The sequence below is a fragment of the Calidris pugnax genome, unplaced genomic scaffold (genome assembly GCF_001431845.1).
Source record: "Calidris pugnax isolate Ruff unplaced genomic scaffold, ASM143184v1 scaffold474, whole genome shotgun sequence".
NCBI classification, from domain to species: domain Eukaryota; kingdom Metazoa; phylum Chordata; class Aves; order Charadriiformes; family Scolopacidae; genus Calidris; species Calidris pugnax.
In genome coordinates this window covers 183324-200282 of record NW_015091223.1, presented here as the reverse complement: position 1 = coordinate 200282, position 16959 = coordinate 183324, and the positions used below count along the sequence as shown (strand labels likewise).

Below are 16959 nucleotides of genomic sequence, written 5' to 3'. Positions count from 1 at the left end.
GCCAGGGTTTCACCACCCTCATAGTGAAAAGTTTCTTCAGAATATCTAATCTAAATCTCCCCTCTTCCAGTTTGAAGCCGTTATCCCTCATCCTATCACTACATGCCCTTGTAAAAGTCTTTCTCCAGCTTTCTTGCAGGCCCCCGTTAGGTACTAGAAAGCTGCTCTAAGGTCTCCCTGGAGTCTTCTCTTCTCCAGGCTGAACAATCCCAACTCTCTCATCCTGTCTTCATAGCTTGATGCCTCTCTTTTAAGAAGAGGAGAAGGTATAAATTGAATCTCTATAGTTTTGATCATGAGAGCTCCTTGAGAACACTCCTCCCAGTAAGAACTAAGGCCAGTTCTCAAGCTTCACCTCTTTCTCAAACAGAGTCTGTAAAGCATAGTCATACTTCCTCCAGAAGGCATCTATGGCTGCTGGTGCAAAGTGGGTAAATGTTTTGGCTACAGCCACGCATTAAAGTCCTTTATTTCTCAATTTTTCTCTGACCTGTTCGCAGTCAGCTTTTAAACATATTTGTTTCTAAACACAAGGAGACCTTCCCCAGCCTCCAAGCTCAACATGCCGTTGAGCTCAGCCCCAAACATTCATGGAGGCTCACATCCAAGAAGGCTGAAGACCAGATCACCAAGGAGACAAAACACAACTTCTAATTCTCCTGTAAATAGCTAATGACCAATTGGCACTGGGGGAAGAAATTAGATAAATTATTAACTTCAGAGAGGTATGGTCTAAATGGGTCTATAACATGAGTAAGGCTGTGCCTGAGGGGGGAGAATATCTGCTTCAGGAGCCACAGAGGACTATGACTTGAAGTCATCACTACCTGAGCACCCAGGAACACCCATTGCCTTGGAAAGCAATACCAAGTCAAATCTACCACTTGCACAAGAGTCATACCATAAACTTGTCAGTCTGTCCAGTTTCAAAGTTGTCTGAATTGTTGTCCAGCTTCATCTCGTCTGACTTCCCCTTGTCTCCATAAATCTGGAAGAAGATGGTGGCGTCTGTCCCTGCATTCTTGATGTCGCTTGTCCAAATCCATAGAGACCAGGGGTTTTCTACAAAGAAAGGTTCAACACATTTTGTTTAAAAAGTAAGTTTTAAAGGTGTCCTGGTAAAAAACGTAATTCTCATTCTTTCCCCTAGTATAGAATCATAGAATTGTCCAGGTTGGAAGGGACCTTTCAGATCATCTAATCCAACCATCAACCTAACGCTGACAAAAACCACCACTAAACCATAAACCTCTGGCTGGTAGGGAGGGCAGGATAGTATGAAAGAAGATCAGGATATTTTATCCTTTTCTACACAAACATAATTACCTGCTACATGGCATACAGGAATGAGATTGCCTGAAAATATAATTCCGTGATTTAATTTAAAATAAAATGAGGAAGACTATAAATCACCACTTTCCAGGTGACCCATAGAGTCATAGAATGTTTTGGGTTGGAAGGGACCTTAAAGATCATCCAGTTTCACCCCTCTACCATGGGCAGGGACACCTCCCACCAGACCAGGTTGCTCCAAGCCCCCTCCAGCCTGGCCTTGAACCCCTCCAGGGATGGGGCAGCCACAGCTTCTCTGGGCAACCTGGGCCAAGGTCTCACCACCCTCACAGCAAAGAAGTTCTTCCTGAGATCTCATCTCAATCTCTCTTATTTCAAACAGTTCCCTGCATCCTATCACTCCCCTCCCTGATACAGAGTCCCTCCCCATCTCATTAAAACAGGATAATCCAGGGACGTACTCCATCTCTGTAGTTTCAGTATATTTCTCCAACACCTACAACTCTAGCTTCAAAGACAACTTTAAAGCCAGGGAAATACTGTCAGCTTTATTTGTGTTGATGAAAAAGAGTTTGCAGTTACACGTGTGAACAGAGTAGCTCCAGGTAGCTCCTAAAACTTGCTGTGGATGGTTTGTGTCTGGAGCAAGGAGGAGTATGGATACAGCCACATATCACTTCATCCTGGGTTGGAATTAGCCCAGTTATTCCAGATATGCCTTTTGCAGGACAAGCTATCTCAGAGCTCATTCAGGTACCTCTAGCCAGGCTGCATCATGTTGGGCAAGCACACTTAGAAAAATGTAAAGATATTTTTGAAAAGTGTTATTAAGTTATTTAAATGCTGAAATCCCACCCAACTTCAGTTAGCACTTGTGTTACTCTAGTGACGTGCCCAAAGATAACAGCAAAACTACAATTTTTTTATCTTTTAAGTCCTCACCCAATATTTTAACTGTAAGAGCAGTCCATCTGCAGCAACTTTATATTGGTTTTCACACCAGAGGATGGTTGCACTTATAAAGGTGACATCATTTCTTTTAAAGAGCCCCTCATCTGCATCCTTTATTGATAATAATGTGTTTTGCTTCTGCAGGCCTTGCAGCACCTACAGGAGATGGAAGAGGTTTCTTTCCTGGACTCAGACATCAGCTGAATTATTAACAAATCCTAATGAAAGAATTGCTAACCCTTTCAGCATGCTTGAGCCCACATGAGTACGGCTCGACCTTCAGAGCCCAGAATGGAATATAAAAATACGATGACATGCATATAAATTAGATTTTTAGTGATCTAGTCAGCATTTGACTGTGAAAAAGAGCAACAGCTATTAAAAAAAATGAGGGGTGGAGAGGGGACTCTCTTGTAGAAAAAGTTTTGCCCTTATTTTAGTAATATGCGATATGTTGGTGGCCACTCCCTTCTGAGAAGCACCAGCAAGTTTTATCTGAGCAGAAATGAAGCCAAAGCAGGTTTGCATATGGCGTGTGATGTAGCAGCCTGCTCTTCCCGGGGGAAATGAACAAGGGTGATTCAGGCACCAGAGACTTCTCTCATCTGTCTGGTTTGGCCTCCCCGACCTCTTGCTGAAAGAGAAGAGGAGGGATGCAGGCAGGGAAATTTGTACCAGGATTAAATGCTGATGGAGAGCTCTTGGGGAGAAACCACACAGGGAGAAACGTGGGTGAGCCAGGTCTGCGGCTGCCAGAGGAGACCAGGCATTTCCCCAGATACTCATCATCATCCTCCCTGGGTTCACTGGGCATGTCCCCCCGTTTCCTATCCCTTCACATCAAGGCATCCAGGCAGCATAGAAATTCTTGGAGAATTTTCCCCGGGGTGGGGAGAGGGGGGGATGTGGGTAGGGGCACAAACACCAGGGAAGGCTAGACCTGACACATCACTTTCCAGGATAACGTTCAAGATAAGGTGGTGTGGGGGAGAATTAAAAAAAAAAAAAAAAAAAAAGAAAGAGAGAGAGAAAAAAGAACAGAGTGAGAATAAACACAAGCTACACATCGCGCTGCAATCCGCCGCGGGGAACAGCTTGCGAACGCGGCGCAGGGAGCCGTTTCACCATGGATACCCAAAAAAGTGAGGTGGAACCAAGCTCTGATGGAGGAGGGCTGCAGAAAGGGAGAGTCCTGCGTGCCCCGGGGAGACAGGCGAGATGACATAATAGGCCTTTTCTAACTCCCCGAGTCTTCACGCTTCTGTAATCTGGCAGCTAAAGGTCAGAGATTTCTCAAGGCTAAGGCTCCCTGCCTATCTCCTGCACTGCGGCAGCAGGGGAATTAGCCCGTCCATAACAATCAGCCCTGATAATAGAGGGTTAAAGGCTGCAGATGCTCCGGTTAAACGGACCGAGTCCAAGGCGCAGGGCGGGTTGTAAAGCTGACAAACATTTAGATAAAGCTTATTTAAATGAACCGCTGTTTAAGCAGGAGCCCACCCGAAGCGTTGGGATGAACACTGTGTCTATTAGCCTAATTAAAACACTCTGCTTGCAGACACAGGATGGCGGCCGTCCGTGTGGCTGGGTGGAAAACCATTCCTCGAGGCACGGGTGGATGGAGGAACACACCAAACACACCAGGACACTGCCCTGCATCCCACCCAGCAGCATCTCCCAGCAAAGCCCTGCCGTCGCCTCCCTCTAGGGAGGAGGCTTCAAGTGCGGCGCTCGTGTGCCTCCTCAGGCACGTTTGGCAGCTGGACAGGACTAAAAGCTGTTTTTATTCTCAGGACAAGAGCGAAAAAGTTCAAGTTAAGGGGAAGAATTCAGTTTTTCTCTCCCAGGTTTGTCTTTTTGTTTTATTTAGGTTTTGTTTCCATCTGGAACTAGAAAACTTGGCTTCTGCAGTGATAAGAAACGCAGCCTGGCTTGTCTGCAAAGGAGAGATGATGGCTGAGGCAGCACTAAGCCCAGCGGACCTCAGAAGGCTGCCAAATCCAATTCCCTCCCTGAAGAAAATGAGTGCCATTCTTCAAAAGATTTTAAAATTTTCATTTTAAAATCCTCAAACTAAGACCCTCAAAGTTGAAACTCATGCAGGACTCAACTCGCTTGAGCCTCTACCTGACCATGCCCCATCACTGGTGGTGTTCAAGGCCAGGCTGGACGGGGCTTTTACGGTCCTCGTCTGGGGGGAGGTGTCCCTGCCCACTGCAGAGGGGTTGGAACTTGATGATCTTTAAGGTCACTTCCAACCCAAACCATTCTATGATTGTATGGGTCTACCCATGTCATACTGCATGGGGGACACTCTTGGTGCTGTCATGTAACAGGGGTCACAGGAGTCTCCTGGACACTTGCACCTACTTTTCAGTCTTCTCTGGCGCAGGGAAACCATTTCATAGAGCTCCCGCTCTATGAGACCATCTCCTTCATCTTCGTCCAGCCATTTTCCACACGGGAAGGTTTGTTCAATACCAGTGAATGGGCAGTAAACCACCACCTAGGAAAAGAGATTGAGAAGGGGAGTTTGAATATTGTGATACTGGAAGCCCACAGGACCTTGATACTGAAAACTTAAGTAACTGAGGCAGAGACAGAGCTGCAGCTCATGGTCCTGCTCTCAAAATCAAGTTTTCTGGACCAACATGAACAGGACTGGCTGCACAATTCCCAATCTAGAGTATACCTAGGACCCTTCTGTCCTGTTATTCCCACTTTTCTGGAACTACATCAAAACAGATCAACCAAGAAGAAGTAAAACCCCACCAGGGTAAGGGAATGGGGACAGGCAGTGTGGCTGCAGGAGTCAGCGCTGTGTCAGTGTCAGCACATAGAATCTGAGAACCACAGAATGGTTTGGGTTAGAAGGGACCTTTAAAGACCACCTAGTCCAACCCCCTGCCATGGGCAGGAACATCTTCAGCTACATCAGGTTGCTCAAAGCCCCCTCCAACCTGGCCTTGAACCCCTCCAGGGATGGGGCAGCCACAGCTTCTCTGGGCAACCTGGGCCAGTGTCTCACCATCCTCACAGCAAAGAATTTATTCCTTATATACAGTTTGAATCTACGCTCTCTTAGTTTAAAATCATTACCTATTGCTACAGGCCCTACTAAAACGTTTGTCCCTGTCTTTATTCTAAGTCCCCTTGAGGGACTGGAAGGGGCTCTAAGGTCTCCCTGGAGCCTTCTCTTCTCCAGGCTGAACCCTCCAACTCTCTCAGCCTGTCCTCACAGCAGAGGGGCTCCAGCCCTCCCAGCATCTCTGTGGCCTCCTCTGGCCCCGCTCCAACAGGTCCCTGTCCTTCTGCTGTTGGTGGCCCCAGAGCTGGAGGCAGCCCTGCAGGGGGGTCTCCCCAGAGCGGAGCAAAGGGGCAGAATCCCCCCCTGGCCCTGCTGGTCACGCTGCTGGGGATGCAGCCCACATGTCCCACACGACACCAGTGCACAGTAAGGTTTTGCAAGAAACACAAGTTACAAAAAGCCTTCAAACACATCCTAAGCTGATCTTGCTTTCCAGGAAAACTGCATTTCCTCCCAGTTTCAGGGTAGGCAACTGCTTCCCTCTCCACCCTCCCATTAGCTCCTGCTGATCTTGCACATGATCTCAAATCACATATTGCTCCACTACCTCCCAGTAACAGTGGTGGTCAGCCACTTGTTTTCTTCTGAGCTCCAAAACAACATCTAATAATCTAAGGAGGGTCTGAATGTAGACGATAACTTTGAAATGCTCAGCACAATCCAAGACTGCATTTCTGTCCAGCCCCTTGGGCAAACATCTGAAGGTGCTTTTGGCACCGAGCAAAAAATAATCTCTATCTTTGTGACAGCAAAGGGGCAATCAACCCAATTAGCAAGTGATTGACTTATGCATCTAATGTGCCTTTCAGGCAATCAGCCACTACCATGCATTATGTATAGTATTGACCGGGGTATATTGTCACCCAAATAAAAGCAGATTATTTCTTTTATTTTTTTTTTTTTTTTAAGCCCCATTTGTTTGTTGAGGTCAGGTTATGAATTGGAAACAGTCTGAGAGCTACCTACAGACAAACAACTTGAGTCTCACCTTCTCACAAAACCAGCCAGAACTGACGCCGCAGTTGTCATGCCCAATGGTGACTCTGCTGAGAGGGCTGAGAAGAGCAGCTATTTCCACGTTGAAGAGATCCGTCCTGGCACGCTCAAATTCACCTCCTTCCAAAAAAATCTTCCCACTGTTTTTTAAGCCCTTGGAGCCATGGAGAATTACGTGGATCTTGGAGTTTGTGCCAGCTCCTCTGATATCCCCTGTCACTACAGCAACGTTGTACACAATACCTGAAGGAATCAGGAATTTGGTTAGGAAGAAAAGAAGCGAGGAAAGAAGGCTGAGAATAATATTTTTGATTGGATTTACATTGGGCTCTGCTGGTTTCCCACTGATCTTTCCAGCTTTCCCCTTACACGCAGTGCAATGCTTCTTTTGTTTCTGTCCCACACGTAGCTCTGAGGAACACACAACCCACCTCCAGACTATCCAAGAGAAACAGGTTTGTAGCAGCAAACTCCCTGTCACTTGGCCCAATGGAAAAAAATAGCTTTTTTTTTTTTCACCATATGGTGATAATTAGGCAAAGAAAGGCAAAAAAATTGAATTGACAACAAAGTTGCTTGATTTTGCACCAAGTACCCAACATGTCAGAGGATGCTGAGAGGATGGATAAGTGTCGCTTTAAACAGTGCTGGCAAGACCTGTGGCACCACAAAACTCTGGAAACTTGGGGCCAGCAGCCTCTAATGCTGCTGAAGCCAGCAGGACCCTCACTGTCACTGTGAGAGCCTAAAGATCTCAGCAAAACAAGGCATGGGGGAGGTATTAGCCCAGCTGGAAGAAAGAAAAATATTTCTGAAAATAAGTTTACTACCTTTTTTTTTTTCTTCCTAGCTACAGTTTCCTATGTAGTTGGTCTAAGAAAGATAACACTTCTTCCTGCAAGCCTTACTTTTCAGAGAGCTCATTGACAGGCACATCTTAGGCCTCTGTCATGGCATCAGATAAAGACCCACCTCTGTAGCTTTAATAGTGTTTCAGGGAGCATGTATGAAACAGTTGGGACCCAGGCTAAGTTCTTCCTTTGCTTAAATCACCCACAAATTTCAATAGGGCTTCGGACAAAGTAGAAGCACCAGAACTCACCCTCTTCTAAGCAAGCATCTCTGATGCTAAAAATTGTATTCTAACACAGCTGACTGCACACATACCTTCAACAAAGCTCATGAGAGCTGGAAAAATTGCATAGTCATGAATGGTAAACAATAAGAGAAGCTTCTTGGAAACAAACTGACTTTTTTCCAGATTTCTTTCCCAGCTTTCCCTAATTTTCCCCAACACACATCCTACAATCAGGACCCTGCTCCAAGACAAATTTCCTCATGCACATACAGGGGGGGAACATGAGAACTGCAGAGGTTGAAGACTATGCAATGAAACAAAAGAACCGCTGTTATGTGTATATTCAAACGTACTGGGGGGGAACATGAGAACTGCAGGGGTTGAAGACTATGCAATGAAACAAAAAAAACTCTGTTATGTGTATATTCAGGGTGTTGCCTTTATGCTAATGAATAAATACAGGCAGAACACTATACAAATAATCTTCTGCCTCATAGTAAGTTCTTTCATTGACCTTACATCCAGGTTTCTTTTGGTTGTTAAAAATCTTTTGTTTTTGTCTCTAGCCATGTTGAAATTAAAAAAAAAACCAACAACCAAGTTTTAGGACTCAGCATTGCCTTTCTTGTTTTGTAAAAGGATGCCCCAAAAGAACCCAAAGTACAATATGTGCTGCTGTGTGGCGCCCTGGTGACTCTGCAAATACCACTCCGTTTTTGGAAAGCTGGTGAGAAACTTGCTGAAGTACAAGTTGGATCTTTCATCCTCTGCCCATCAGCCCCTCATCCAGGTGCATCAGGTGACAAATCGCCATGTAGGTCCTGCAAAGCTTCACCCGTGAGATATGGAGGTGGGGAATGCAATGGTCGTTCAGAGACCCTCACACAAAACAGCCTGTGACCAGCAGATGCTCCACTGCAGGTCTCCCTAAGCATGGGGCATTCAATCTTTTAAAGAAAACATGGCTAGTAGTGTTAATTAGGCCTTTTTAACTTCTCATTTCCCACCACGGATTCAGCCCATGACTTTACCTGTGGCTTCAGTGCCCCCGACAAGAATGTCCCTTTGGATTTTTCCATCATCTTCATCTAAAGCAAACCAGCGTCCCACTGGGAATTGGTAGACACATTTATTGCCGATGTCTTCAATGATCACCTAAGAGAAAAGAAACAGCACTTTGCAAAATACCCTGGACACAGCAAAGGTGGTACACGAGGGGTGACAGAAGAGCAGAAGATCTGACACACAGTCCCACCTGGTACTCAATATATTCAATACTCAAGCAGATCCCTCTCCCCTCCCTAATTTCAGACAATCGGAGAGTAAAAACCCAGCCATTTTTCTTTTTTTTTTATCCAGTGAACTCAATCTGCATCTCTCGCAGTGTACAAGACCAGATGTCTCCGCTAGCAGGACCAGCTGGCTGGCCTGTCTTCCTTCTCTCCAGAGCCCCTTTGCTGGCTACTCTTCTCCCTCAGCTGACTGGCAGCTCTTTGTTCTGCTCTGGGAACAGGCTGTCTTCTCTCTCAGTTACAGAGCCTTGTTAGAAAATAATACCAAGGAATCTCAGGACAAATCACCACCATTGGATCAGCTTGTGCCACCTGTGTTATCCCACTCAGTTACCCCAGGATGGAACCATTTCAAGCAAGACATCCATGAAACCCGGTGGGAGGAATGGCTTCTAATGTGGAAGAATTTGTCTCTCAGGCCTATCTAGATAGATATTTCACCAAAACAAGCCAGGGAACAATCTTCTCCTTTAATACTAGATTAAGCCAATGTTATCCACTTAGAGTTCCTTGCACCTCCTGCCTTACCAACACCTTCTTCTGGGTTCCTGAAGCTTGCCATAGGGTTACTGCACTATTTTAAACAAGCAGTGAAGAATACTGAAGATTTTCAGCCGGAAAAGGAGAAACCAGAATCTCTAGTCACATGCATGGCTTATGTCTCAGAGAAAGAAAATCACTATTAGGGATAGAAAGACACTGCCTCTTTTCTCTGCCTTCTCAGCAAATATTCTTTGGGAACCAGAGCTTCCTCTCCTGTCACCCATCCCACACTGCGCTGTTGACTGTAGCATTACCGATTCCTCTTGTACCTCCATAGACACAGACAGCAGTGTCTGCCAGGGCTGGGACTGTCAGAATGAGATAGCAGTGCTGGCGTGTGAGAGACTAAAATACGTGAGGTTCAGGAGAAATATCAACACTCAGATTCCCTTCTACCAGCTGATCCTCTTTGGGTTCCTGTTAATGCCTTTATTCATATATTTAGAGGTAGAAAACGAGCTCTGAGTAGAAGCCACACTGAAAACCCAGGAAACATGAGAAGAACTTCTAATGATGCTTAACAAGTTCATCTAGGAGTGACAATGCTAGAGTCCCCAAAGAATCCCCAGATACTAGAGCAAATTAGAGAAAAACATCTACCAACAGCAGAAGATAACTCAGCTATGTTTTAGCTCATTCGTCCAAGCTTCCAGTTGAACTTGTTAAGGCAAAAGTTGCCTTTTACTACTTAATCACAAACATCTCAGAGGTTCCTGTGGCAGAACATAAGGTTAGTGTGTTGGATGCGACTCATCACTACTTCAGGCTTTGGGACTTAACCTAACCAACATCAAAACTCGTGCCATTCACATCTGCAATGTGAGAATGAGGTTCCTTTTCTTCATAATTTCCACCGTTTTTATTACAGGCAGCACAACATCCCTGTGTTTCACCTTCTGCATTTTTCATTGACAACCAACATCATAACATTTAGTGCAGTGCATGGGGATGGTGGAAAAGGATGTGCTAATATTTGCATTTGTAATACATCAAACCACCCTGTTATCTAAGATTTACAAATTTAGGATAAGGTCTTTGATGGATCAAAGCCAGTTGTGTTAAACTACACCAGCAGAGGAAAGAAAATCAGATTAGAGGAAAGAGTAATAGATTTCTCCTCTTAAAATGATCCTTCAACCATTTCACTAAAAGCTGCAATACCTTCACGCCTTAGAGCAGGAGATTAAAATGAGGACGAAAGTGGAAGTAGAAGAAAAGGATCTTTATGGCAGGTATATCTGGTTTGCTGTACTGATGATAAATCACTTAAATGTGTCCAAGCTAAAAGTCTTTACAAATTTCCAGTATGAACAGACCCAACAGATATTTCTTAGATGCTGGTATCTTTACAGTCTTGATAATGAGTTAAGTCAAGAGAGTGAGAGGGGGAGTTTGGAAGACCCAGATTGGACAATTCCCCCTCATCAGTCAAAGCTGCAGGGACCAAGACAGAAGAAATAGTATTACAGCAGGCAAATTCAAATCTTAATAACTGGATTTGCTCACTGCCACCAAGCTCCCTCAGATGCTTGACAATTTCATAGAATCACAGAATGGTTTGGGTTGGAAGGGACCTTAAAGACCATCCAGTTCCAACCCCCTGCCCTGGGCAGGGACACCTCCCACCAGACCAGGTTGCTCCAAGCTCCATCCAACCTGGCCTTGAACCCCTCCAGGGATGGGGCAGCCACAGCTTCTCTGGTCAACCTGGGCCAGGCTTTCACCACCCTCAATTTACTTAAATCCGGAATGTCCCTCATTTTCTACCTGTTCAATCTGAAGCTGCTGCAGCCGATTTAGATGCCCACACTGGCAAGCACCAGGCTGCTGCCAGTGCTTCATCAGCCCCTGTTTGCTCTGCAGAACAAATAAGTGCTGGAGAGGACACTTCAGAGAAGGTGAAAACTTGATTTGTCCCTCTCTCACTAAGCAGGAACCTGTATCCCCAACAAACATCCCTGCATTTCTTGGCATCAGACCACCAAGAGGGTAAAAAGTGAAGCATTTTGATCCCATACCCTGCTTACATTAAACATTTCAGGAGCAACTGACCTTTGAGAGGAACCAGCCAGCAGAGCCACCCTTGTTATTATGCCCTATATTAATCTTCCTTAACCTTCCCAAATTTGGCGCATCGAGTGTGAACTTGTCCTCTGCTCCCTTTTCAAAGTTGTCTTTGTCATTGTCAAGTTTCCTCACACCTGAGGAAAAAAAAAAATAGAGAAAAAACCAAGGAGGAAAAGGTTACTGGCATATGCGTGTTTGTAAGTGGAGAAATATTTAGGAATGTCACCACTGACTGAATCAAGTGTTCTTCAGGTACCAGCTCTCTGCAACCAGGATTCGAGGCAAAGGCAGAGGACTTTATATTCTAATAAAAAAGGTACCTTTTATTGAGCACACAAAAGACCAGGATTTTCAATCTAATGTCATAGTTACTTACAGCTTTCAGAGTTTTCAGAAATATATATCCAGATGGCTTTTGCATCTTTTTTTTTTTTTCTCCCATACCACCACATTTCCTTTTTATTTTTAATGTCTTTAAAAACCTCCAAACTGTTTTAAAAAAGACTTTGGCCACAAACTGTAGATTTTGATGTTTCAGGGCATAGGATTCTTTGCTGCATGGCACAGGAAGGATTTATTTTCAAATTAGGACCCAACCAGGGGGTATATTGCCTTTTCCTGATCTCACAGGGACTTGCTTTTATGAAAAATATTAAAGCCCTGACCCCAGTTGCAACCACGGCTGTCCCTGTGTGAGGGGGATGGAACCTGCCCAAGGCAGCAGCTCAGAGTAAGGTCTCAGAGGGCAACTCATCCCACTTAACAGAGAAGGGGATGAATCATTTTCCAGAGGTGTTATTTCCCTGTGTAGATATGACAGAGTGCCTGGACATCCAGCTTAGACTTAGACTCCCCCTTTTCAGACGTCTCCACTGAGATCAGATGAATCCCCTGGTAGAAGTCTGGGGAATTAATCAAGGATGAGACCTATCCACTAGGTTTCATAATCTGTTCAAGGACACTTGGCTGACATCTCATCGTTATTTCTTGAATTTGACAGCATAGGTGCAGTATAGAAGTGAGAATATTTGCTCTCTGGGTCTCCAGGACTTTCCACCCACTTTTCTCCGTGGTATGACCCAGAGAGTTGGGTCTGGGCACACCTGTTATTGTTATTTTGTTAAAAATATTTAAAAAAAATATTAAAAAAATCAAGTTCCTAGACCATTGCTGTACTACAAACTACACTTAAAAAAAAAAAGGAAAAAAAAAGGAAAAAAAAAAGTGGGGGGAGAAAAAAGAAAAGGTACCACCATTAATTTAAAGCCAGTTAATATAAACCTTAGTTAGATTATCTTTCTAAATGGCCTGGCAGGCTCAACCACGCTGAAAGGAGAGCATTACCCATCCAGGGATGCAGAAAGATGGGACATGCAGCTCCCACTGCATGCCCTGCAAATACACATTGGTGTTGGATCCCTCAGTGGGCCAGCACTTACTGCACTGGTTTATGCTGGTGGTTTATGCTGCATTTTCCCAGGGTTTGGGTTTTTGGGGGGTTTTTGGGGTTTTTTTTGCCGGTAGGTGACTTCATTGGCACTCACAGCCCAGCTACGACTGCTGCTCTGCAGAGGCAGCTTCCAGAGGCCGTGGATGTGAGAAGCCCCAGAGCTAACAACACCATTTGTTGTGCCTTTCCCTCAGCCAAATCATTCTGTGCTTGCCAGATTGCTGCTGTGTGCTGCTCAGATCGCAGGCCCGCAGAGCGGGAAGAAATATTTTGGGAAATGATTTGCATTTGAGTACCTGTGTCTCCTTTCTCGCCGAAGATATTGATGAAGACATCCGCGTCTGTGCCGCTGCCGCTAACTTCGCCCGTGAAAACTCGGACCACGTACTTGTTGACTGCAAGGAGAGAGGCAGAAATCCCAACACGTTAATAACCCGATGGTTTTGGTGCAAAACTTGACAGCACAAAGCAACTCGGGCCGTGCTGGTGCTACCTTGAAGGCACGACTGAAGCGTGGCTGCTGGTAGGCCGACCCTCTTCTCCATCAGAGGAATAAAATCCACAGGCAGAGCTCTGACCCTGGGCTCTCACTGCCCGGGGCAAGAGGAACAGATCGCTCAGTTCCTGGCCTTGACATTGGAAGTTGGAATAGATGAGAGGAAGGTGCAAATTTTGATGTTGATACATGGCTACATTAAATGAACTCAGACCTAAACCTCCACCCCGCTTTTTTCAAAACGTCAATGAGTTATGGAGCCAGCCATCTGCCCAAGCTCAGACCTCACCCAAGCTCCAAGTGCTATCCTAGAGCTATTTTTGCAGCTTTGTTTATATATTAAACCTGGCTGGTGACAACAAGAATTTTGAGGAAAGGTCAGTCACACTGCACAAGCACAAAAATTTGGAGGTGACCACTCTACTACTCTGCCCAGTTTGGTTTTTTTTTTTAAAAAAGAGGTAAAATCCAGTCTTTTCCATTTAATGGAGAAACAGGAGTAAAGCCCAGGAGCTGCGATGCTGTGAAGCTGCATCGTGTGTGGCACCAAGAAACGCAAAAATCACGTGGGTGAGCCACACCACAGACATTTCACATGTGCTGTATGGGTGAGTTTGAGGAGCAAGTTCTTCAGTGGGATCAGAATAGGTCTAACTTGGCTCCAAAGAGCAGCAAGTGTGAGTTCAACTTCTTCTGAAGAAGGAATTTCCCATGAGAAAACTCCCATAACCTTGAGTGTGACCATATTTGGGCTAAACATGAGCAACTCTCAAAATCTTCCACCAAAGTCTACCTGACAACCTTGGTTCCTCCAAGAACTCAACCACAACAGATATCTAGTGCCATATCTTCTCTGCAGAACCAGTGCTGGAGACAGACAGCAAGACAGAAAACAAAAGTGATAAAGATTAATGTAAAATCTACTTCCCAACAGTACATGACGTCATATATGCCCTCCACAAAGTATCTATTATACCTTGTATGACTGAGCCCTGGCTGGCTGCTACTCCAGGCCCTACGCCTCTACATCACGAACATCACCTCTTTATCTCTGAGTCCTGGGCAGGCTGTTTCTGCAAAAGGGACAACTGCACAGGCCACATCACACACACCTCCCTTCCACAAATATAACATTTTTGCACCATGATCCAGAGCGAGCAACTTTTTCCCCTTTCCCAGGTGCAAAGTTAGGGGAGAAGCTTGCCTGGGCTTCCTAGCCAAGGGCAGAAACAAAATCCCTCAGGAGGTATGGAGTGTCACAAACCCTGGGTCACCTGCCTCCTCCACCGTAATCAGGGTATATTAAAATTTATTCTAAAAGACAGCAGACACTTTGGTGCACATGCTCCCCCTGAGGCAGAGGATGTGAGAGCAAGCGTATGAGAAGCAGTGGTCGGACCATCTCCTGAATTATAAAGATGCGCTCAGCTCCCAGGGTGAGGAGCACAAGGGCAGAGCCCAAACAGAAGGGAAAATCACCTGTCACAGTTTAATGAACGTGCTCTGAGAAGGCTAAAAATCAGGCTGACATTCTCGGCGCCCCGTCACAAAACATGCCATTACAAATAAAATAATAATGATAAAAGTGCAATAAATACTAAATAACAGGAAGGAGGAGGGCAGAGCCAGTATCAGACTAGGGAGAAAATGCTTTAACGTTTCTCTTTAACTCTTTTACTTCAGTTCATAGAGCTCTCACAACCCGTTAGTGATACGCCAACACCGAAGGATTTAATTTGCATTAGCCAAGGATGGAGGCGGCGCAATTTACAGCTCCCTTTTGGCCACTAAGCTGCTCTAACTAAAAGTGACCCATTGTACACAGGGATCTTTAATCACAGACTGCATCTTTCAAGAAGCTTTGCACCTCGCACCTCTTCTAGAACATTTATTCTGATGTCAGTGGTTAATTTTCTACTTCACTTTTCAGGGGGACAGAAGGACCCGACAGGATAAGATGATCCACAAAAGGACAAACATCAACAGCTGAATTTAGATTACCCTCGTAGGATCAGGTTTTATCCTTCTGAAGCATAGATCAGAAGGATGCCTGAACACATGGAGAGCACCAAGGAGGACACGTAGGTAACAAGTCAACGAAGAGCAACCAGCAGCAGTGTCCAAAAACAGGGCAGGAAGGGCACCTTGTATAGGTTCTGCAGAAATACGTCTGGTCAGCAAGAAAAACCCTGTTAGGATCATTGTGCCAGACCGAACGCTTTGAAAGGCTTTTTAACATGGCTATATTTCAAATCTAAGGTATATAATGACACCGTTTGACAGCCTGCTCAGGACACCAAGTGCTCCCCAGGGCTCTCTATGCGCACGCCGCTGCTGTCAGTGCCAGACCCGATTGACAGAGCTGGCTCCTGAGCCCTCAGAGATGGGCAGTGCTTGGGGCTGTCACCATGGGCTGGTGGCAATCACAGCAAGGGGTTCACGTTGTCCCCTGAAATACAAGCAATGGGATGCACGGCATGGGCTTGCATGTCTCTCCTCCGTGCTCCTTGCAGATGTGTTTCCACAGGCAAAGCTACTCCAAGAACGTCAGTGGTCCTTGGCTCAGCTCACAGCACGTCTTTGCTTCACGGGCCACAGGATCACTCCCAGTGTGCGCTCACCAGGTTTCCCCTCTTAATTTTTCTCATGTGTTCCCAGCTCTCAAACTCTGAATGCTCAAGCCCCGTGCCTGCCCCACTGAGCTCTACCTACAGGACAATTTGAGCTCCTGCAGCCCCAGCAATCAAAGGGGACCCATCCTCAGCCGTGAGGAATTTTTGCCAGCGCCATCTCCCTCTCAGAGCAACTGAACACTCAGCTGCAGCAAGAGCGAGCAGCTCTTCCTTCTGCTCAGGGGTCCTTCTGTGCTTCACACATCAGCACATCCCACAGAATTACACGGCGGGGGGAGGGATGTGCAAATTTAGACAGACGGGGAATGCTGCATCTCAGAAAGACAGCAAGGATTCAGCTGCTGGAAGCATGCAGGGAAAGGCACTCGTTGCAGCCAGGGAGAGATCTGGCCGAAGCCAGGCGCTCCTCATTTCAAACACGGGTGGATGCTGTTCCTTGCTCCGTAAGCCCTTAATTGTGCATTATTGAAAGCAGTAACATCACCTCTTCAAAAGTACCCACTTGGCCATTTTTTAATCTCAATACACGGCTCTGAGTTCATCTGCAAAACAGACAGCAAGATGCTGCCTGGAATTTTTTTATTTTTTTTTTTTTTTAATTTTTTCTCCCCCCCTGAATGCTTCTCCTATCGCCGGGAACATGCAAGATGCTGTTGCACGGCTGGCAGGAGCTGCAACTCCATCTAGCAGCGCTGGCTGGCTGCGGCACCCGCAGGGAGAGGGGAGCTTTCCTAGAGGAGAAATCAGCAGCTTCGGAGGAGGCACCAACCGCAGGATGCCAAGAGACAGCAAAAATTTAGTAGCAGGAGCGGTATCTATTTTCTGCTTTCTTCCCTCTCCCCGTTGCAACACACGGGCGCGAGTGTCACGTAGGGTCACGGCACTTTCTTTTTCTATACAGCCCCGTTAGAGACGAACCAGCTCCCCACGACACCCCTCACCCAACGCACCAACCCTCACAAAGCCGTCCCAAGAAGGCATTTTCACAGAATCAATCACAGAATCTTAGTGGTTGGAAGGGACCTCTGAGATCATCGAGTCCAACCACAAAAAAAAAAAAAAAAAAAAAAAA

General features: G+C 45.8%; 1 protein-coding gene across 1 annotated transcript in view; it reads right to left on the bottom strand.

Annotated features, from left to right (window-relative positions):
• LOXHD1 (lipoxygenase homology domains 1) overlaps positions 1 to 16959 on the bottom strand; it is a 140804-nt gene that overhangs the window by 108189 nt on the left and 15656 nt on the right. The window contains exons 2-7 of the mRNA XM_014959844.1: positions 13055 to 13153; positions 11294 to 11442; positions 8438 to 8561; positions 6321 to 6571; positions 4615 to 4750; positions 902 to 1062 (exon numbers count right to left, since the gene is read on the bottom strand). Of these exons, the coding sequence (XP_014815330.1) occupies positions 902 to 1062; positions 4615 to 4750; positions 6321 to 6571; positions 8438 to 8561; positions 11294 to 11442; positions 13055 to 13153 (920 nt within the window). The remainder of the gene's footprint in view (positions 1 to 901; positions 1063 to 4614; positions 4751 to 6320; positions 6572 to 8437; positions 8562 to 11293; positions 11443 to 13054; positions 13154 to 16959) is intronic.